The sequence below is a fragment of the Dipodomys merriami genome, unplaced genomic scaffold, assembly GCF_024711535.1.
Source record: "Dipodomys merriami isolate MVZ:Mamm:240054 unplaced genomic scaffold, mDipMer1.0.p SCAF_22, whole genome shotgun sequence".
NCBI lineage: Eukaryota > Metazoa > Chordata > Mammalia > Rodentia > Heteromyidae > Dipodomys > Dipodomys merriami.
In genome coordinates this window covers 22,224,524-22,247,501 of record NW_027203604.1, presented here as the reverse complement: position 1 = coordinate 22,247,501, position 22,978 = coordinate 22,224,524, and the positions used below count along the sequence as shown (strand labels likewise).

Genomic DNA, 22,978 nt, shown 5'->3' with positions numbered 1-22,978 from the left:
TGGGCAGAAGCAGGTAGCTCATTGGGCTCCGTGCTTAGGTTTGGATTAGCCCATGTTTCTGCCCACTGCACGTTACCTGGTAGTGATGCACAAGAGCGTATTACCTGATGGTTCAAGAATGGGAGAGCATTACAGTGCAGTTTGCAGGCATCCAGCTGCCTTATGCAACCTGGACAGATCCCGAGTCTGACCAAACTGCACTACCTGAGATCTTCTGGCTGATGGAGTAGCCACCATTGGGTTTCACTCCACGCCCTATGCCATTCCCACCACCCTTCTCAGCTGGCCCCCAGTGTCCATATTGTGGCAGAAATGGAAGTTGATCTGCTTTGGCCCTTGCCCCTGAAAGGCCTTCTATTCCACCCCTGTTCCCACCATGCCTCTGTGGGCTGGGATGCTCACCTGAACCTGAAGCTGTGCAGGAGCCCTCTGTACTGCAACTCTCCAAAGACAGCTGTCCTAAAAGCACCTGGCCCTGAGATCAGGTTTTAAAGTCTCAGGACACTCACTGGCCTGCAGTCCTCCCCACTTCCTGAACTGTGATTGGCTTCTGCTGCCCCAGGGCATGACCTGTTCAGCCTTCTGGCAAGGTCAGCTCCACTTCTTTTTCCTTTATTCATCCTCTGTTCCTCTGCCATATAATGCCTTCTGCCATGGCATAAGCCAGCCAGAGGGCCCTTCCTAGATGCTGGCATCTTGATATTGAACTTCTCACATTCCTCATCCACTTGCCATCAATTTCCTATGATCCATTACAAAATCTGTTGAATTCCACAATGGCCACATGTAATAGACTAGGTCCTGCACAAGTAGAACCACACAGTATCTGTCTTTGTCTCTGGACAGTTCACTTAGCATAGTCTTAGCAAGGTTGCTCTATGTTGTAACATGTGTCATAGTATCCTGTCTTTTGAACCTGAGTAATATTTTATTCTATGTAGACAGAATATTTTGATTATTTGAGTGTCTGAGTTATTTGGGCATTTTAGAAATATTCCTATCCACACGGATGTACAAATGTAGGTTTACATTCCTTGCTTTAGATTCTTTTGTATATGTACTTAAAACTGGAATTGCTAGGTGAGTAATTGTGTGCTTGAGTTTTCCTCTGTATTTACCACAGCACATGTCCCATTTTCATTAACAAGAGCCATGTCCAATGGTTTCCACTTATAATTACTTCTTCACTGTGCTTTACTTCCTTTCTTTTTTCCTTCCTTCCTTCCTTCCTTCCTTCCTACCTTCCTTGTTTCTATTTTGCCTTCCTTCTTTCCTTCTATTCTGACTTCCTTCCTTGCTTCCTTGATGTTTCTTTTTCCCTTCTTTCTTCTCTCCTTTTCCTCATTTCCCATTTCTTTTTTTCTCCACTCCTTCTTTTCTTTCTCCTTCCTTTCAATACTTCCACTAATGCCTGTATTTCTCTCATGAGAAATACAAAATAAAACATATTTTCATATGCTTCTTTGCTTTATGTATATATTCAGGAGAAGAATATATACTCCAGTCTCCTTTTTGACATTATTCAATGGAAATAATTTGTTATTCCTGGTGAGCATGAGTTTTACTTAGGAGCTTTTTAGATTTTCTAGATTTAATTCCTCATTACTTCTATGCTTTGCAAATATTTTCTGTGGATTCATTTGCACTCTAATATAGGACCCAAGAATGCTCAAAAGGTTTTCATCATGATAAGATCCAATTACATATTGTTTCTATGATCATTTTACTATATTTAAAAGTCATTGCCAAGTTCCATCCCATGCTGTTTTTACTTCTTTCCTCATTGTCTTTCCCTTTATGTTTAAATGGTTGATTCACTTAATTAATTTCTGTACCTGTTTTACATGAGCAAAGATGGATTTCTAACATTGTTGTAGAAAAATAATCTTCTTTCCCTAAGAGATAACCTTATCCCTCTCCCTTAAGATTTTTCTAAAACTCAATTTCTGCAGATTCCATTCTAAGACCTTTTTTATGCAATTTTTTTAATTGTGAGAATACTGTACAGAGGAGTTACAATTACATGGGCAAGATAACGAGTACATTTCTTATCAAGCATTCTAAGACCTTTGAAGAACTAAGAACTTTCCTTTCCATACCCAGGGGCTGAAGCACAGCTGATTGTGAAACTAAACTATATTGCTAGTGACTGGAATGAGATTGTTGATTGTCTACTATATTGCTAGTAACTGGAATGAGATTGTTGATTGTCTACTATATTGCTAGTGACTGGAAGGAGATTGTTGATTATCTGTTCTTTGGAAATAATCCATGGAATTCAACAGAGTCATTCAAAATGACTGCACAGAATTCTAAAATCGAGGTTTTACAGTTGCCTTTGGGCTTCCTCTCCAGGAGATTAAGGGTGAAATCTTGTGACTGCCTAAGCCCCACCCACCCATTGAACTTGACCAGGCTGAGTGGCAGCTGCTACTGTGAACAGCAGCCTCTTGGTTCCTTGGAAAGCAACCTCAAGCTAGGGTACACACTATGGACTCATTTTCTATCAAGGGAGCCTGAAAGAAATTAAACCAGGGCCTCATTAAACTAACACTTCTCTAGCTGCAGGAGGAACAGAGAGAAGGCTGTGTTCAAAAGAAACTACAAGACATCAGCACTCCCACTTACCAATGTCTGTTTATACAATACCAGTGTCTATTTATACAAAATCTCCTCAACAATGCACCAAGCAAAGGAGGGTTCTAGCTTTTCTTTTGCATCCCAAGTCTTGCAAACACCCCCCTTCACACATCATGCTATAATCCCTTGGCTGGGGGCTGATGGAAGCATTTAACCATATCACCAACGCTGCATCTTTAATCAAAACCCAGGTTGGCAGAGCTTCCCAGTTCCTACGATAAGTGCATATTTGTGAAAGTATGTTCTTCTCCGCATCTGCCAAGGTCCTTTTTCACATTAAGGAAGCAGGACAGGATTCCCTCTCCCACCCAGGATGTTCTTAGCTACAAAATACCTGGCAAATCTCATGTAAACCAGACACTGTGATGTCACTTAACAATTCTCCCCATTGGACCAACCCAAGGTTGTGAGTTTAAAATAACTGGATTAGGCAATGAGTCAGCATTGTCAGCATTGTCCTATAAAAATTTAATTGCAAGATGATACATATATATCACAATATGTACTAAAGTTATATGGAAAAGTGTTAGTCAATTGGTATTTATATGGCTCTTGAAATAATTGTATGTCTGAAGATTTTTGTTTTGTTTTTGTGCAGGTACTGAGACTTGAATTCAGTCCCAAATTCTTTTTCACCTAGGCCAGTGCTGTATCACTTGAGCCAAATCTCTTCTTCCAAAGTTTGCTGGCCAATTGGAGATAGATCTTGAGAATTTTCTGCTCCAACTGGCTTCCAACCATGATTCTGAGATTTCTTTTAGTTTTTAGTTATATATATATTTATTGTAAAGATACTGAACAGAGGGGGCACAATTACATGAGGAAGGCAATGAGTACATTTCCTATCAAGCATTGTTACCTCCTCCTTTGTTTTTCCCCTACCATCCCTTCCCTCCCCCACCTCCCCAACTCCCCCCATCCCTGAAATTGTAAAGTTTTCAACATAGTGCCTTGTGCATCTCTTTGATGCCATGGGTTATCCTGTACCCTTATTTCAGCATTTCATTATTTACCTTCCCCTCCCACAATTAGAAAAATGTATAAGCAAGATGCAGGGCACTGGAATAAAATACAGTAAAAACAGGGGTTATACCATGGAGGAAAAACATATAAAAAGAAACAAAAAAAATCATATACTACATAGCAAATACATTAAAAATAAACAAGAGCAAAAAAGGTAAAACCCCTTGTGTGCCTACCTTGGGTTTCATTTCACTTAGCATCATCTTATATGGTCATATGTACATAGCTTTTGAACTATTTTGCTTGTCCTAGACATATACTAGTTATTGCAAATAAAGGAAACCGGGACCTATGTTTCTTTGAGCCTGGCTTACTTCACTTAATATAATTTTTTCCAAGTCTTCCATTTCCTAACAAATGGCACAATGTCATTCTTTATATTGGAAGCATAGGATTCAATTATACACACACACACACACACACACACACACACACACACACACATACACACACACAGAATCTCACACACACACACATATCACATTTTCTTGATCCATTCATCTACCAAGGGCATCTGGATTGACTTCAAACTCCAGAGTAGGGAAGATTATAGACATGATAAACTACTGAGCACCCACCAATTCTGGTTGTTTATGCCTTGTTTTTTTTTTTTAGAGAATTAGTCATCAGCCCGAACAGGACAGACCAGGTGACTCTTATCTCCTATAAACCACCAGAAAACTGGAAGTGGTGCTGTGACTCAAGTGGTTGAGTGATACCCTTGAGCTGAAGAGTTGACCAATAGTGGCCAAGCACAGAGTTCACACCCCAATATGGACAAAAAATTTGATTTGTATGCATTTTTAGAATAGGTGAATGAATGAACTGCATGTTTATGTTACCTTTAGCTTTCATGGAAGCATTTTGCTAGATTTAGGTTATCAAAATGGATGTAGAAATATCCATTCAATCCTTGCTCTTGATACATTTGTGTATGTACTTAAAACTGGAATTGCTAGATCAGTAATTGTATGCTTGATTTTCCCTGTATTTCCATAATATATGTGCCATATTCATTAACACCAGTAGAGTACAATGGTTTCCAATTCTAATCACATCTTCTATTTTTCCTTCCTTCCTCTTTCCTTCTCTTCTTCCTTTCTTCCTTCCTTGTTTTCTTCCTTTCTTCCATTTTTCTTTGCTGTCTTCCTCTTTCCCTCCTTTCTTTCTTTCTCCTTTCTGACTTTTCTCCACTCTATTTTTCTCCTCTTTCTCCTTCCTTTCAATGCTTCTCCTCATGCCTGGGAGCTGGTAGTTCATTATGATTCTGATTTGCCTTTCCCACATGAGTAATACATACAATATGAAACATATCTTCATGCGCTTATTTGTCCTCAAGTCTCCTTTTGGACCGTATTCAATGCAGTTATTGTGTTAGTCGTGGTGGTGATGAGTTTTATTTTGAAGCTCTTTATAATTTCTTGATTTTATTCCTTATTCCCGGTGTGATTTGCAAATATTTTCTCTGGATTTCTTTTCCCTTCTATTTTGGAGCCTTTGAATGCAAAAATGATTTCATTATGAAGACAGCTTGCTTATCTAATTTTCCTATAATTACTTTTACTACATGCGAAAATCATTGCCAAGTTCTAAGTCATAAAGATTTTACCCTATGCTTTTTTGTTAACTTCTTTGATCATCTTTACTTTTATCTTTAAATGTTTGATTCATTTGATTAATTTCTATACTCACATCAACTATGAAAAGATGGTTTTCTAATCATTGTTGAAAATAATCTCCTTTCCGTAGGAGATAACTTTTACCCTCTCCCTTAAGGATTTTAAACTCAATTTTCCAAGATTCCATTCTCAGATTCTGAAGAACTAGGAATCCTTCTTTCCATGTCCAGTTTCACAAGTGATTGTGAAACTATACTATATTGTTAGTGACTGGAAGGAGATTTATTGATTGTCTGTTCTTTGGAAATACTTCCTGGAATTCAACAGACTCATTCCAAATATCTATATTAGAATTCTATAGTGCAGGTTTTACAGTTGCCCTTGGGCTTCCTCTGCAGGAGGTTAAGGGAGAAAACCTTGTGACTGCCTTGGCCCCACCCACCCATGGAGGTTGGCCAGGCTGAGTGGCAGCTGCTGCTCTGCCTCTTGGTTCCTTGGAAAGCAACCTAAACCTAGAGTACAGAATGTGGACTCATTTTCTACCAAGTGAGCCCAACTAGAAGTATGCCAAGAAGTCTCTAGCTGCAGGAGAAATAGAGAGAAGGCAGTGTTCACATGAAACTAGAACACATGAGCACTGCAAGTTATCAGTGTCTGTCTAGACAATACCAGTTTCTTTTTATTATTATTTTTTATTGTGAAAATACTGTACAGCGGGGTTGTAATTACATGGGCAAGATAATGAGTTCATTTCTTATCAAGCATTGTAGCCTCTTCCTTTGTTTCCCCTTCCCACCCCTTCCCATCTGCCTGCCGCACCACCACCCAATCCTTCCCCCCCCACTCCTTCTCCCCTCACCCACCAAAGTTGTAAAGTTTGTTTTCAACATAACAACTTGTACATCTCATTGTTGCAATGGGTCCACCTGTATCCCTATTTATCAATTTGTTTTTCCCCTTCCCGTACACAAATTATACCGACATGAAATGAAGTGAAAGCAGGGGTTATACTGTGGGGGAGGGACATACAAAGCAACAAAAAATAATCTTATAAATGTGTTAGAAACAATCGCATGAAAGAAGAAAAACATTTGAATACATATCTTATGGTTCATTTCCCTAACAGCAACATTTTCTGCTTGACTCAGACATATACTAGATATTGAACATAAGGGAAACCATGGGACCTATGTTTCTTTGGGCCTGGCTTACTTCACTTAATATAATTGTTTCCAAGCCTTTCCATTTCCTAACAAATGGGGCAATGTTTTTCTTTCTGATGGAGGCATAGAATTCCATTATGTATATATACCTCATTTTCTTGATCCATTCATCTACTGAGGGGCATCTGGCTTGGTTCCCTATCTTAGCTATAGTAAATAATGCTGTAATAAACATACTGGTGCTGGTAGCTATAGTGTGGTCTTCTTTGTGAACATGGGTAAATGTCCAAAAGTGGGATTGCTGGGTCATAGGGGAGCTCTATGTGGAGTTTTTTGAGGAACCTCCATACTGCTTTCCAAAGGTGTTGAAAACGTTTACACTCCCACCAACAATGCAACAAGGTTCCCTTCTGTCCACAATCCCTCCAGCATCTAGAATGGAAGAAAGACAGCCTCTTCAGTAAATGGTGCTGGAAAAATTGGTTAAATACTTGTAGAAAACTAAAGCTAGATCTTTATATATCACTCTGCACCAGAATCAACTCCAAAGGGATCAAAGACTTCGGCGTCAAAGCAGACACTGTGAAAACATTACAGGATGGAATAGGAGAAACCCTAGGTCTTGTTGGCACCAGTTTCTGTTTAGACAAAATCTCCTCAACAAAGCACATAGGAAAGTGGGGTTCTAGTCATTTCTTCCCTTCCAACCCTTCTACTCCCCACCCCCATGACATGGTAAAATCCTTCTGATGGTGGCTGATGCACACATATTAGCCACAAACCCACCCTGTATCTTCCCAGTTCCTATGTAAAGTGCAGTATCTGTGAAAGTATGTTCTCCTTGCATCTGCTGAAGTTCTTTTTCACATTAAGATTTTCTCTCCAGCCCAGGACGTCCTGAGCAACAACAACAACAAAAAAAAGTGACAAATCAAATGGGAAGCAGACGCCTGTTATCACTTAACACTTCTCCACAGTGGAACAACCTGAGATCAGAAATTTAAAATAACTGGATTAGCCAAAAAGTCAGCATTGTCAGCATTAGCCAATATAACTTTTCTTGCAAGGTAATACATACATACACACACACACACACACACACACACACACACACACACACACACACACACACACACACACACACACACACACACACACACACCATAATAAATATTTTCTATGGAAAAATGTTAGTTAATTGATATTCCTATGACTCATGAAATAATTTTACTTCAGAGAACTTTTTGGGTTTTTTTATGCAGGAACTAACTAACACTTGAATTCAAAGTCTTGAATTCTCAGTGGGCTTTTTTACGCCAGGCCGATGCAGTACCACATGAGCCAAACCGCTTCTTCCAAGTTTTACTGGTTAATTGGAGATAGGTCTTGAGAATTTTTCTGCCCCAACTGGCTTCCAACCATGATTCTCAGATTTCAACCTCCAGAGCACGGAAGATTATACACATGAGAAATTAGTGAGTACCAACAATTTCTGAGTGTTTGTGCCTTCCAATTTCTGGAGAATAAAGTCATCAGAAAATTAACTGAATAGGTAAATAAGTCCACCATCAAGAATTCATGAAACTCTACCAAACATCTGTGTCTCAATTCTGTAATCTTAACTATGTAGAAAATAAGATCTGAGGATCAAGTTTCAATGCCAGCCTGGGCAGAAAAATCCATTTGACTCAGCCAATTAAATATCAAAGTGCTGGAAGTAGAACTGTGGCTCAAGTGGTAGATTGCTAGCCTTTTAGAACAAAAGCTCCAAGGTATTCTCCAGACTTCCAGTTCAAGCCTGAGAATTCCTATCAAAAGGGAGTGAGGTAAAGAGAAACTTCTCTGAAGAAGAAAGAAGGATGGCCAATAGACACAAGAAGAAATGTTCAACATCCCTAGCCATAAAAGAAATGCAAATCAAAACAACATTGAGATATCACCTCACCCCAGTTAGAACGGCAAAAATCAAGAACTCTAACAACAACAGATGCTGGAGGGGATGTGGACAGAAAGGAACCTTACTTCATTGTTGGTGGGAATGTAAACTTGTTCAACCACTTTGGAAAGCAGTATGGAGGTTCCTCAAACGACTTCACATAGAACTCCCCTATGACCCAGCAATCCCACTTTTGGGCATTTACCCAAATGTTTACAAACAAGACCACACTAAAGCTACCAGCACAACTATGTTTATTGCAGCATTATTTACCATAGTTAAGATATGGAACCAACCCAGATGCCCCTCAGTAGATGAATGGATCAAGAAAATGTGGTATATATACACAATGGAATTCTATGCCTCCATAGAAAGAATGACATTGCCCCATTTGTTAGGAAATGGAAAAACTTGGAAAAAATTATATTAAGTGAAGTAAGCCAAGCCCAAAGAAACATAGGTCCCATGGTTTCCCTTATTTGCAAAATCTAGTATATGTATGAGTCAAGCAGAAAAGGTCAGATAATGTGATGTCAGGAAAATGAACCCTTAGATATGTATTTTAATGTTTTTTTCTTTCATGCATGTGTTTCTAATGCATTTATAAGATTATCTCTTTGTTGCTTTGTATGTCCCTCCTCCACAGTATAACACCTGCTTTCACTATATTTGATGTCAGTATAACTTGTGGAGGAGATGGGGAAAAACCAGTTGTTTAAGGATACAGGTGGACCTGTTGCAACAATGAGAAGTACAAGTTGTCATGTCCAAAATGAGCTTTACACCGTCGGTGCGGGGGGGGGGGGGGGAGGGGGGAGGGGGGAAAGGAAAAGGATTGGGATTGGGGGGGAGGGGGGAGGCTGGGAAGGGATGTGAAGGGTAAACCAAAGGAGGAGGCTGCAATGCTTGGTAAGAAATGTACGCATTATCCTGCCCATGTAATTGTTTTTTTTTTTAAATTTTATTTTATTTTATTTGAGAACACACTGTACAGAGGGGTTACAATTACATGGGCAGGATAATGCATACATTTTTTTTTTTTTTTTTTTTTTTTTTTGTCGGTCGTGGGGCTTGAACTCTGGGCCTGGGCACTGCCCCTCAGCTCTTCAGCTCAAGACGAGCGCTCTACCACTTGAGCTACAGCGCCACTTCCGGTTTTCTGGTGGTTTATTGGAGATAGGAGTCTCACGGTCTCTCCTGCCCGGGCTGGCTTTGAACCGCGATCCTCAGATCTCAGCCTCCTGAGTAGCTAGGATTACAGGCGTGAGCCACCAGTGCCCGGCTTGCATACATTTCTTACCAAGCATTGCAGCCTCCTCCTTTGTTTACCCTTCACCTCCCTTCCCAGCCTCCCCCCTCCCCCCCCACCCAAACATACCCCCCTCCCCCCCCCCCACACCGACATTGTAAAGCTTGCTTTGACATGACATTTTGTAATTCTCCTTGTTGCAACAGGTCCACCTGAATCCTTAAACGACTTGTTTGTCCCCATCTCCTCCACATGTTATACTGACATCAAATAAAGTGAAAGCGGGGTTACACTGTGGGGGAGGGACATACAAAGCAACAAAGAAATAATCTTATAAATGCCTTAGAAACACATGCATGAAAGAAACGAAAACATTAAAATACATATTTAAGGGTTCGTTTTCCTAACATCACATTATCTGACCTTTTCCGCTTGACTCATACCTATACTAGATATTGCAAATAAGGGAAACCATGGGACCTATGTTTCTTTGGGCCTGGCTTACTTCACTTAATATAATTTTTTCCAAGTTTTTCCATTTCCTAACAAATGGGGAAATGTCATTCTTTCTGATGGAGGCATAGAATTCCATTGTGTATATATACCACATTTTCTTGATCCATTCATCTACTGAGGGGCATCTGGGTTGGTTCCATATCTTAGCTATGGTAAATAATGCTGCAATAAACATAGTTGTGCTGGTAGCTTTAGTGTGGTCTTGTTTGTATACATTTGGGTAAATGCCCAAAAGTGGGATTGCTGGATCATAGGGGAGATCTATGTGAAGTCTTTTGAGGAACCTCCATACTGCTTTCCAAAGTGGTTGAACAAGTTTACATTCCCACCAACAATGAAGTAAGGTTCCTTTGTGTCCACATCCCCTCCAGCATCTGTTGTTGTTAGAGTTCTTGATTTTTGCTGTTCTAACTGGAGTGAGGTGATATCTCAATGTTGTTTTGATTTGCATTTCTTTTATGGCTAGGGATGTTGAACATTTCTTCATGTGTCTATTGGCCATCCTTCTTTCTTCTTCAGAGAAGCTTCTCTTTAAGTCTTTCGCCCACTTATTTATTGGGCAGTTGTTTCTTTGAGGATTTGTTGTTGGGTGGTTTAATTTTTTGAGTTCCAAGTATATTTTAGATATGAGACCCTTGTCCGTTGTATGGCTAGTAAAGATCTTCTCCCAATCGGTGCTGCCCATGTAATTGTAACCCCTCTCTACAGTATGTTCACAAATAAAATAAAATTAAATTAAAAAAAAAAGGGAGGGAGGAAAGAGGGTGGAGTGGGAAGGCATGGGAAGGGGAAACAAAGGAGGAGGCAACAATGCTTGATAAGAAATGTACTCATTTTCTTGCCCATGTAATTGTAACCCCTCTGTCTGGTATTTTCACAATACAAAAGAAGTATAAGAATGATGATGGTGATAATAATAAAAATAATAACCATAACTAATGAAGATAGCTTGGTGCCTGTGTCTGAAGCCTGTAACCTAGGGACTTGGCAAACTGAGATCTGATGATTGTAGATCTGAGCAGCCAGCACAGGTAGCAAAGTGCATGAGAATCCTATCTCCAATTAACCACCAAACATCACAAAGTAAAAGGTGGCTCAGATGGTAGAGCGCTAGTCTAGAGCAACAAAAACTGTGACTACACCCAGGCCCAGAATTCAAGCCCCAGACCACCTTCACACACACACACACACACACACACACACACACACACACACACACACACACACTCACACACACACACACACAGACACACACACACACACACACACACAGAGGAACAATAGACATAATGAAGGTATCACTTTCTTCTCATAGTCCCTGACTTGTAGGTTGAACTTTTCCTTAGATTCCATCCATGTTTGCCTTTCCTATCAGCTTCTGCAGACCTCAGCCTCTCCATCTTAGATCTGAGATGACCACCTTACTCTTATTTTCACTGAGAAAAATCTGAAAATGATATTGTGGTGATCAAATGGTAGGACATTTACTTTGATCACAAAAAGCCTCTGGGACAGCACCTAGGTCCTAAATTAAACACAATGAACCATCCAATAGAATCAAAGAATAAAAAATAGAAAATGCATATTAAAATGGTCACTCCCTGAACGCAGAATTAAGCATTCTATAGTGAGTTCTTGCTTCTTAGTGCATCTGGCTTCTTAGCAGCCACCCAGATAAACACCAGATACCATACTCAGAGGCTGGCTTCACTCTCCAAACAGAAACTGGCTTTTCAGTGACTCATTTGCAGTTGAGGATAGCACTGTGGAGCACAGCTCCAGGAGTGATGTGAGGACAGTTCCATCAAGGCAGAGGCAGCAGCCACCAAAATGAGCAGGTGTGCAAGGGAGACTGGTCCCAGGGAAAGCAGAAACCAAGGGAAGTCACTGGTGGGTCAAACTTACAGAACTTATATTGTGCAGACTTTGGTTGTATGAGAATCATGAAGGAAATTGAAGCTCTGCATTACCAGATTCTATTATTTTTTCTTGATCTTGTAAGATAGAAAGCGATTTATATGTGTTTTTAGACTTGGTGAATGAATGAGCAACATGTTTTTCTTTTTTTTTTTATTGTGAAAATACTATACAATTACATGGTCAAGATAATGAGTTCATATCTTTGTTGGGGGGGGGTCCAATAGTGGGCCTGAACTCTGGGCCTGGGCACTGTCCCTCAGTTCTTCAGCTCAAGGCTAGCGCTTTACCACCTGAGCCACAGTACCACTTCCGGCTTTTTTCTTTTTGCTTATGTGGTGCTGCGGATGGAACCCAGGGCCTCATGCATGCAAGGCAAGAGCTCTAACACTGAGCCATCTTCCCAGCCCCATTGAGTACATTTCTTATCAAGCATTGTAGCCTCCTCCTTTTTTTCCCCTTCCCATCCCATCTTCTCCCTCCCCTCACCCAATCCTCCCCGCTCCCCTGTACCAAAGTTGTAAAGTTCCAAAGTTGGAAAGTTCCTTTTCGACATAACGACTTGTACATCTCATCGTTGCAATGGGTCCACTTGTATACCTAGTTAAACGATTTGTTTTTCCACTTCTCCTCCACAAGTTATATTGACATCAAATATAGTGAAAGCAGGGGTTACACTGAGGGGGAGGGACATACAAAGCAACAAAGAAATAATCTTAAAAATGTGTTAGAAACAATCACATGAAAGAAAAAAACCATTTGAATACATATCTTAGGGTTCATTTCCCTAACATCAACTTATCTGACCTTTTCTGCTTGACTCAGACATATACTAGATATTGAAAATAAGGGAAACCATGGGACCTATGTTTCTTTGAGCCTGGCTTACTTCACTTAATAGAATTTTTCCCAAGCCTTTCCATTTCCTAACAAATGGGGCAATGCCACTCTTTCTGATGGAGGCATAGAATTCCATTGTGTATATATACCACATTTTCTTGATCCATTCATCTACTGAGGGGCATCTGGGTTGGTTCCATATCTTAGCTATAGTAAATAATGCTGAACAGCATGTTTTTAATACCTTTACCTTGAACTGAACCATTTATGCTTGATTTAGACTTAAAGGCATGCAGCTAATTGAATCTAGCAAGGGGCTGAGCTCTTGGATCCTAAAAAGCAGCAAGGGTCGAATCAGTCATGAGGCAAGTGGCATATTGGGCCCTTGAGCCAGACAGGTGTGGAATCCCCATCCTCTCTACAAACAACTCTTCACATTTTGGTAACGGTTACACTGATCACACTTCCGAATCATATTTTAGTCCTGGTTTTCTTTCTTTTTCTCTTTATTTCATCCTTTCATTCTTTCTTTCTTTAATTTTCTTTCCTTCTTACATTCTTTTTGGCTAGCTTTCTTTCTATATTTGCAGAATTGGGACTTCAATTTGGGGTCTTGTACTTGTTACGCAATTTCTGCAACCACCTGAGTCACACTGTCAACCTGGTTTGCTCTAGTTGTTTTTCAGCTAGTGTCTTCCCTCTTTCTTTCCTTTGTTAGCATCCAACCATTCTCCTTCAGATTAGCTAGACTTGCAGGTTTGACCAACTGCACCTGACAAAAAGATCCTGTTCTTCATATTTGATCATCCTTCACATCGGTTCAGATTCCTCTTCCACCATGCACCTGTGATGTCTGACCACTCTGGCCAGCCATTGTCAAGAATTGTGTCAGGACTGTTGAGACAGAGTCACCCACTGTTCTTTTTCCATGAGGTGTTTCCCTCCTGACCCTTTGCTGTTGAGTGGAAATGAATTCCCACTAGATCTTGCCCATGCTGCATTAGGGGTTCAGGCAAATCTCTATCCCTTCCTACAGGAACCCAATACAGTAGTAATACAGGAATACCTGTCCCAAAGCCTTTAAACAAATATTCCTAGCTGTGCTTTGACAAGTGTCATTCTATAGCTCATGTTATTATTTTATTTCATGGTTTTTGTTGTGCTGAGTATTAAATTCAGGGCCCTGTGCCATGCCTCCAGCCACCTCTTGGCCTTGGTTCCTTGCTTTATGCCAGACTGGCATGAATTTCCCTCCTACTATTTGCTTCCCAGTGTGATAGGAAGATAACAAGGACCTGACACCTTGCCCAGTCATTACTAAGTAGTCTGTCTAACTTGTATGCCCGGGCTAGTCTTGAAGTTTGATACCACAATCTCTACCTTCCAAGTAGCTAGGATGATAGAAGCTTGGGCCTATCATTATTGCCCTGGGACTAACAGCTATACGCCTGCTTTTCCTCTTCAGCAGGACAATAGGTGAACCCACATCTGCACCAAAGTCTTGATGCTGGCCCCTAAGAGCCTTGAGGCTTTACCTCAATGTCCTGAACATTGCATTCCATTTCTGCTGGCATAAAGTAGATGGTGAATGGAGCTGTATAGAGAAGAAAAGTGCAAAACCTGAGCTTCCTCTACTAAACCCCATTTGCTGGCTTACACTAGAGTTATTTCTGAGTTTTAGAAGGGATTTGACCCTCATCACCCTTCTGATTTTGTGCCCCAGAACTAGTGCAGAAACTCAGGTTTTGGCCATGTTGCAGGATGACACTCTACCACTTGAGTTACAGATCCTCTTCTAGCTTGCTGGTTGGTAAAGATAAAAAAAATCTCACAGACTTTCCTCAACCAGCTGGCTTTGAACCATGATCCCTCAGATCTTAGACTCCTTGGTAGCTAGAATTACAGCTAGAATTACATGTGCCGCCTGCCCCCAACACTTACCAGACTTACCTCTGCATTCCTCTCTGCCTTGACCAACCTCACATGTAAAATGGGCACAGAGTGACCTCTGCACAACTGTTTGTTCCCACTCTCTTCAATAATGTGACAATGCAACCAACATTTGTGAACAGACTTTCAGGAAAGGACTTTTTCATTTCCCTTTGAATACCCAGGATAGTAATCATTTGCATAACTTTCTGGAAACTGCCAGACTATTTCTACAGTAGCTAAACTGTCCTGTTTTCACTTTAATTTTCAGCCACATCATGGATGAGAAGGTCATTGGAGACTTGTCTGAATTTTTATTTCAGTTTGATCTTTTCGTTATTCAATGTGGATTGTCAGAGTGGTGAGAATATGTATGCTTTTTCTGCTTCCTTTGTTAATTTTATTGATGTTTGTTAGAGTTGTTAAATAAGAACATGTTTACTGAATATTCTAAACATTGATAACCAAAGTTACCCAACATCAAGAAGCTTCTACTTAAATAAATTTTAAGCTCCATACTCATGTCTACATTTATATGTAATGAATTTAAAAACTGCCATGAGTAAAGCAGTTCATGTCCAGGCAGCTTGACCCAAATCTACTTGATTATATGGTTTTCAATTGTAAATCATTTTCATTACATTTATTAGGCATGATCGTACATTTATTAGGCATGATCGTACATTTATTAGGCATGTTGATCGTATCTAGTATAAAAAGTGGATAACACCAGTGGCCACACAGAATTGTTCTGAGAATTTAATGAGACAAGAAAGTTCTGGTGTAACCAGTCATGTGCTGATTTTTCATTTGAACTATATGTATACTCGAGAAATGACTTTTCATCAAAGGCATATTAGTACTGCAGTAGATTCTAAAAAACTCTATATTGGGTCTGGGAAGAAGATTCAGTGGTAGAGTGCTTGCCTTGCATGCATGAGGCCTTGGGTTCGATTTCTCAGCACCATATGGTGCAGAAAAACCGGAAGTGGCACTGTGGCTCAAGTGTTAGAGCTCTGGCCTGGAGCTGAAGAGCTGAGGGACAGTGCCCAGGCCCAGAGCTCAGGCCCCATGACCAACAACAACAAAAAAACCCACTATATTGATGCTGTTTTTTTGCCTAGATTTTACCAGTCATTCACAGCTGGAATGTAGTAAGATTCAACAGTTTATCTTGGTCCTAGGAAACCCTGAAAAGGGCAGAGCAACCTTTCTGCCTGTCTTCTATTTAGAATGGGTCTTTGTCCATATATACACAAACTAATGTGTCTATACATATTGGTGGTTGTGCTGGTAACTGGGTCATCAACTCAGGGCCTGCACACTATCCTTTACCTTTTCCACACAAGGCTAGTGCTTTACAATTTGAGCCACAGCTTTACTCCTGGCTGGTGGTAGTTATAGTTTACATTCTCAGGAACTTCCTCTTCAAGCTGGCTTTGAGCTGTGAGCCTAAGGTCTCAGCATCCTTTCTAGTGAGGATTACAAGTGTGAGCCACTGGCATCTGGGCAATTTGCTACTTCTTCACTTACTGTTTTTGGAAGTTATTCAAAATCCAGATACTTCCTTGCTCTGGGGCAATTACAGCTGGAGGAAGCAGAAGGAACAATCAGTGAGTCCTTTCCAATTCCTCTTTGCTTGTCATCTACGTAATGATGTGGGTTGTTTTCTCAGTTTATTCAGCTACTCAATGAATAAATGTTATGGATGTTCAACCCAGCATAACCTCCAGGTTTTTCCAGCATGAAGAAAGAACTCTAAGTGACAAACTAGGAAGTTGAGTGTAGCCAGAAAAGGGGGACATTGTTATTTTTCAGGCTGCTGGGTTTTAGGTAATTGTTTTCCTAGAAGAGACTGGAATGTTCTTGTACTCCATGCCACGCTGGAGCCTCTGTGTCCCAAACCCACCCATCACCAGTATCATCCTGCACATCTGAACCCTGTATCTTCCTCAAGGGCTCTAACCACATCTCTTGTCTCAAGGGTTTTGACCTGTGGTCTCTGCTAAGATGGTCTTTTATTCCCACTGACCACTATTCTGGCTGATGCCTTCCTCCCACCTCAAGCCCTGAGTAGAGCAGCACCTGCGCACTGAGGTTAGGACTGTGTTCCACAGTGGTGATGCCTGGTACTCAGTGGGTGCTATGCACATTTCAGTTCTATCAGATCTGGGTCCCATCCTGCAGAGGCAGGGTGACTCTCCCAAGTCTCCCTACTACACTGCCTGCTGGTATTCAAAACCCAAGGAGCTTCACTTCTGGTGTGACATTTGTCCTTTTGTTAAAAAACAAACAGTATCTCAAGTAGTAGGGAAAGCCAAAAGAGAATCGAACACCACATAGCGCCCAGTCTAGAGGGATGAGGATGGAGTGTGCTGTAGGCTCTGTGGGCTGGATCCAGTTTTTTATTTTACTATCCCCTCAGGGAGGATGAAATTATTTCACTAACTACTTCTAGCATTCCTTTATGCTTATCTGGGACACTTAAAGCTTTTAAAAACACATGGATGATGAACCTCCTTATTGCATTCTAATAATGTCTGGAAGTCATTTCTGTGTAACTTTTTCATAATGTAAGGATTGTATCTAGCTTGGGCATAAGGAAGCTCTCATTCTCACTTAGGATTTTCCCTCTAGGATTTACCTTCCAAGTTCTGGAACTATGATTCCCAACAAGTCTCAAAACCAGGTCTTTCTCCCTTAATTCCCTTGTGTCCTATTTCACACGGGCAATCTACCAGTGTCCTGTTTTGCTTCATTGCAAGATGGCCAGAGGTCTTCACCAGTAGTTGGAGAAGATGCTCTAAGGGCTAGGTCTGAGTCTTTGGTGCCATACGTCAACTCGACTGCCTCCATCTTGAATGTAATGCATGTATTTCCTCAGATCATTTTGTAGTAGTAAAATAATGCACGCTTCTCATTTCTTTTGTGATCTTTTTTTATTTATTAAAACTATTTTCCTTTATCAATATTTGTCTAATTTGACTCCAGTCAATGATTGCCTTAGACACAGCCCTGGGAAGCTGATTCCAGAGATCTGCATGACTGGAAGACCAGACCACCCACTTCTTCTAGTGGATGATTAGTCTCTTCATGTCTATGTTTCTGACAGAACTAATTGCAAACTTGATTACACACACACATACACACAATGAAATAAAACAGAAAACTTAAAACAAATTAGTCATTTGAGTCAGCACATTATTAAGTGAATCAGTAATATACATCAATTTATGGTAGCAATCATACGCGTGGTATCATCTTACAAGTAGAAAAAGATCTTAAAATGTACATCACAACTTGGATCATCAAGGATTTGGTCCTACATAGTAGGACGGGGTTGCGGTGAAGACAATGCCCCCTTCACAGAAGGCTGTCCCAGACTTATCTCCATCTAATATCTCACACAGTGGGATAGAGGGAAAAGGAGGCAATTCCACAGTGGTTGTTTCGGTCTCGGGCCACCTTTGCATAGCCGTTTATTCCCCAGTTTGTGCCATAGCTGAAGAAGAGCAAGTGTTAGTTTTAATACATAACATAAACTGCAAAGGCTTTAGGAACAGTCACATGCAATCAAAACTGTGCTAAACACAACACAGTCAGCAGAGAGAATTGAGATGGGCCAATGTCTTTCACCCTTCCTTGATCTAAATCTACTCATAACCTCTTGTCCATGTCCAATGTAACGAGTTCACACGGGATTACAAAAGTAGAGGTAGATGGTCCTGGTGCTCAAACCTCTAATCTTAGCTACTCAGGAGGCTGAGATCTGAGGGTCCCAGTTCAAAGCCAACCCAGGCAGGAAAGACTGGGAGACTCTTATCTCAAAAAAAAAAAAAAAAAAAAAAAAAACAACTCAGAAAACCATATGTAGCACTGTGGCTCAAGTGGAGGAGCACTAGCCTTTTGCTGAAGACCTAATGCACAGTGTGCAGGCCCCGAGTTCCAGACCCATGACCAACAAAAGATAAATAAAATATAAAGTAGAGAGAGAAAGGACATTCTGTTTCAAAACTTTCGGAATGTATATGAAATGGTAAAAAATATCATATTAAAACCTTGTCCCTAGAGAGCTGATGTCAGAATCTAGTTCTATAGTCCCACATTCATAGGTCAGTAGAATAAAAATTTGTAGAGCCTATATACCAATACTGACTCTCCACATTAAATTCTCTTTGGACTTTTTACTACGAGTAGGTTAGGCAATTTATTGCTCCATCCTTCACTTCCCAACTTTCTTTTTTCCTTGTTTGCTTGCTTCCTTGCTTGCTTGCCTGCCTCCTTGCCTGCTTGCTTGCTTCCTTCCTTTTTCTTTTTTTTTTTTTAACGATTGTGCTAGCACTTGAACTCAGAACCTGGGTGCTGTTCTTTTTGCTCCAGGCTGGTCCTCTACCCCTTGAGTCACAGCATGACTTCTGATATTTTGGTGATGAACTGAAGATAAGGGTCTCATGGACATTCCTGCCTGGCTGGATCTGAACCTTGAACCTCAGAGCTCAGCCTTGTGTTTAGTAGCATTACAGTTATGAACCTGGAAAGCTGCATATTTTGGCCATTTCTTACCTGTTCTTGATCAGCCAGTATTTGTTGTTTTCTGTTTCTTCTTCTCCTTCATATCCATAGCCAACCACCACAACGCCATGAGTCAGGTACTTGGGGCAGGTTGGATTATAATGAATACCTAAAAAAGAAAACCAAACCACATAGGACGCTCCAGGAACCTGACAGCACCCCACTCTGAGGAACAATAAGGGAAGTATTTCTATATTCACCAAAATTATGTAAAGTCCAGGTAAGCCTTCAGAACTACATGATCAAAGCTAGAGAATTAGGCTGAAAACTGACAGAAATACATGTTAGCATTTATACTTTGGTAAAAAGGCTTGTCTAATAGTAGAGGAGACCAGTGTATGAAATCTGGGCATTTTATTTCAAGGACACTGTATAAAATTCAAAGTTCCTTGAACCAAGGAATGTTTTCCAGGTGCACTAGTTCCTATCTATAATACTAGAAGGAAGCTGAGATTACAGACTTGCAGTTCCAAGCCAAGCTGGGCAGGAAATTCCATGAGCCTCTCATCTCTAATTAACCAGCAAAAAGCTCAATGAAGAAAAGGGTCTCAAATGGGACACTATCAGCTTTGAGTGAAAAAAGCCAGGCTAAAGCAGAGGGCCTATGTTCAACTTCCAGCATTGATAGAAATCAATGAATATGTGAACAAAAAAATATATAATCTATTAAAATTTTGGGCCATTTATAAATATTCCATAATTGAATAAAATTTCAATTGTAGTACCTATACTTCATGATACAACTACTTCGACAAATTTTAATAGGGATATGGAGACAGGCTTGAAATAATATCTAATGGGGGGCTGGGAAAGTGGCTGAGTGGTAGAGCGCTTGCCTTGCATGCATGAGGCCCTGGGTTCGATTCCTCAGCACCACATAAGCAAAAAGAATAAAGCCAGTAGTGGCACTGTGGCTCAAGTAGTAGAGCGCTACCCTTGAGCTGAAGAGCTGAGGGACAGCGCCCAGACCCAGAGCTCAGGCCCCACGACCATACCCCCCACAGAACAATAATAATAATAATATTAATATCCAATGGGAAAATAAAGTTCAAAAGAATTGTATGTACATATTGAAAAACCAAGTGCCATTCCTACACCAAAATATCTATGTTCCCTGACCTTTGCACACCAAAAAATCAGTCAAGTGTTAGGACCCTTTCATCATTTGTCCTGCATCTATTTCTACAAAGAACACACTTACCTCCTTTATAGTACTTGAAGGATGAATGGGCCGAATGAATCCCAGTAGCAATGGGACCCACCGTGGCCACAGCCCTCATAAGGGCCTGCTCACTGGGAGGTAGAATAACGTATCCAGTGACATTAGCAGCAGAATTCTCAGGTTTGTACCTGCAGGCTCCATTCTTTGAAGGGAAAGAAGGAACAGACGTGATTAGAGCCATCCAGCTCTGAAGTTTCACTTTGCAACTTAGGGTTTCTAAGTCAGCACTGTTGGAACCCAGAAGGTGAAATTCTGTTCCTAGCTAATTTGAGAAGGAAAATCTTCTCTGCTCTGTTGAACCAATCAGTATATCTCTATCTCTTCATCCAAGGTGTTCACCATGGACAGATCCTTGGCTACAGAATAGCATACATATACTCTGTGTCACAAAGCAATACAAAAATCACGGGATTGTTACCCATCTATGTTCTCCAGTCTACAGAACTCTGACCCAGCTAATGATGAAAGTGACAGAAACAGAGAGTTGACAGAAAAAGATCCTATCATCTGAAGTGTGAATTGGGAAGAGCAAGTCTTATCTCTGGAGTTGGTGGACTGTCTGCAAAGCAGGCAGGAGTGACAACAAGGTACAGAGCTGCAATTACCTTTGCTTCATAGGGGTAGGATTCCTCTGAAGCCAGGCCTCTGTTGTTCTTAACATATTGATAAGCAAGATGTGGTAGGCCACCACCGCAGCCGTTGTTTTGGGGACGAGAACAGTCCACTAGGTTCTGCTCACTGAGGGAGACCAGTTTGCCCGTTTTCTTGAACATCTGTCCTTCTAGTGCACCATTTGCGCAAAAAGCCCAACACGAATTACATTGACCCTGATAAGAGAAGAAAATTCCCTCATACACAAAGCAAATACCAAGACATGGACATCAGCTCCTGTGTGTGAACAGCCTTCCAAAAGAACCACGAACTCCAGGACAGCGCCCTGTCCTGCAGAGTCTGCCAAAGGAAGTGACAACTACTCCTGGCTTTGCTCTGGGCAGTGAAAGGGTCCACAGTGACACTGTCATACCTGATCCTTCACAGGGGTCACATAGCCTTTCTCTCTCCAGTCCACAGAGGCAGGCAGGTCACCAAATAGAAGATCTGGATATATTTGTTCCTCCTCATTGGGCCTAACAGGCTGAAACTCAGTTTCCCCCTGCTGCAATTCTTCATCAGTCTTCAGGAAAGAGTAAAGAAGATATTTCAAAAGCAGGGTCATTTTGTGGAGAAGTAAGGAGAGCAAGCTCCATTGTAAACAATTCACAGGACACTTACCATGTCTCCAAAGGCGTTCATTTCCAGGGTGTAGGTATGTTTCCCTTGGCGCTCTTCCTCATTGTGCATTTCAATCATTTTCCAGTTCTCCTCCCATATTGCTCTCCTCCATCCCTCTTCATCCTAGTAATAGGCACAAGGGATGAGTGCTCTGCCTACTTAAACCCAACCCTGGTTCACTGAATGGAATTGCTGACAAAGATGGAGAGAGACTCTGTCCAGGATGTTGTGCATTTTGGGAAGCTGTTCTCAGAGAAGAGCAGGCTATCTGCCCACATCCTGCTTATATGACTGGTATTAGCTGACTGTCTTGGAGACCTGGCTTGGATAAAGTTAAATCAGCAAGGATCTCGTCTGTGGGGTCCTTCAGAACACTTTCCATATTACCCACCAAATGGTAGCTTTTGCCGTATTCTGTCTTCCACTTTGTCCACTGTGCATCCAAACTGGGATCCAATACTGGAGCAGCTGAGGCCATTCCCAAGCAAAGGATGGCCAGCAACAGAGAAGGATCCATATTGGAAAGCCTAGAAAGGGAAATGAAGCCGGGATTTCCAGTGACTCATGCATGTCAGCAGTCTGCTTAGTCTTAGCTACCATTTAGATATTAAAATAAGACTTTCCAGTATTTGTCCAGAGCTATGTTAAGGCTTAAGGATATACTTGGGTTAAAACATCAAAGTGGAGGTATGTGGTCAATCAACTGGCATGAACATTATCCTGCCCGGAGCTCTTGGAGTTGAAGCAACGTGTGCAAGGTTAATGGTTGGTTTAAATGTTAGGATTCCAGCTAAAATCTCACCCAATGGGATATCTGATCTCAGCTAGGAGCAATGATATCCCCCAAAGCTCAGAGTCCACTGACATCTCCTTAGCCAATGCAGAGTAGAAGATGGATGAGTCATGCACTGCTTCTCCCCTTCTTGGGTGAAACCCTCCGGAATACCCTTCCTAGACAAACTAGGAAGACAACACCCCACATTCTCGCTTTTACACCTCAGCTTCCAATGTCACAACCTGTTGTCACATTCATGCCCTTGGTCATGTACTGCACAGAGTGCAAGCTAGAAGTCCAAGGTC

General features: G+C 41.1%; 1 protein-coding gene across 2 annotated transcripts; it reads right to left on the bottom strand.

Annotated features, from left to right (window-relative positions):
* Positions 1-18,234: 18,234 nt before the first annotated feature.
* LOC138834624 (procathepsin L-like) lies at positions 18,235-22,415 on the bottom strand. Of its 2 annotated transcripts, XM_070033122.1 has the most exons (7): positions 22,290-22,415; positions 21,899-22,021; positions 21,651-21,800; positions 21,232-21,453; positions 20,606-20,768; positions 19,396-19,513; positions 18,235-18,334 (listed from the first exon to the last, which is right to left on the bottom strand). In XM_070033122.1, exons 1-7 carry the CDS (start codon positions 22,413-22,415, stop codon positions 18,235-18,237), a joined length of 1,002 nt encoding a protein of 333 aa, XP_069889223.1. The 2 variants fall into 2 exon arrangements, with proteins under 2 accessions (XP_069889223.1, XP_069889224.1); XM_070033123.1 differs by lacking the exons at positions 21,651-21,800; positions 21,899-22,021.
* Positions 22,416-22,978: the final 563 nt, after the last annotated feature.

Bases quoted from the DNA above. Each gene is read 5' to 3' on its own strand.
- LOC138834624 (XM_070033122.1), bottom strand. From the start codon at position 22,415: ATGGATCCTTCTCTGTTGCTGGCCATCCTTTGCTTGGGAATGGCCTCA. The intron at 21,801-21,898 runs GTAAGTGTCCTG...TCTTTCCTGAAG, and splicing joins TGAACGCCTTTGGAGACATG to ACTGATGAAGAATTGCAGCA. The intron at 18,335-19,395 runs GTAAGAAATGGC...GCTCTTCTTCAG, and splicing joins TACTGGCTGATCAAGAACAG to CTATGGCACAAACTGGGGAA.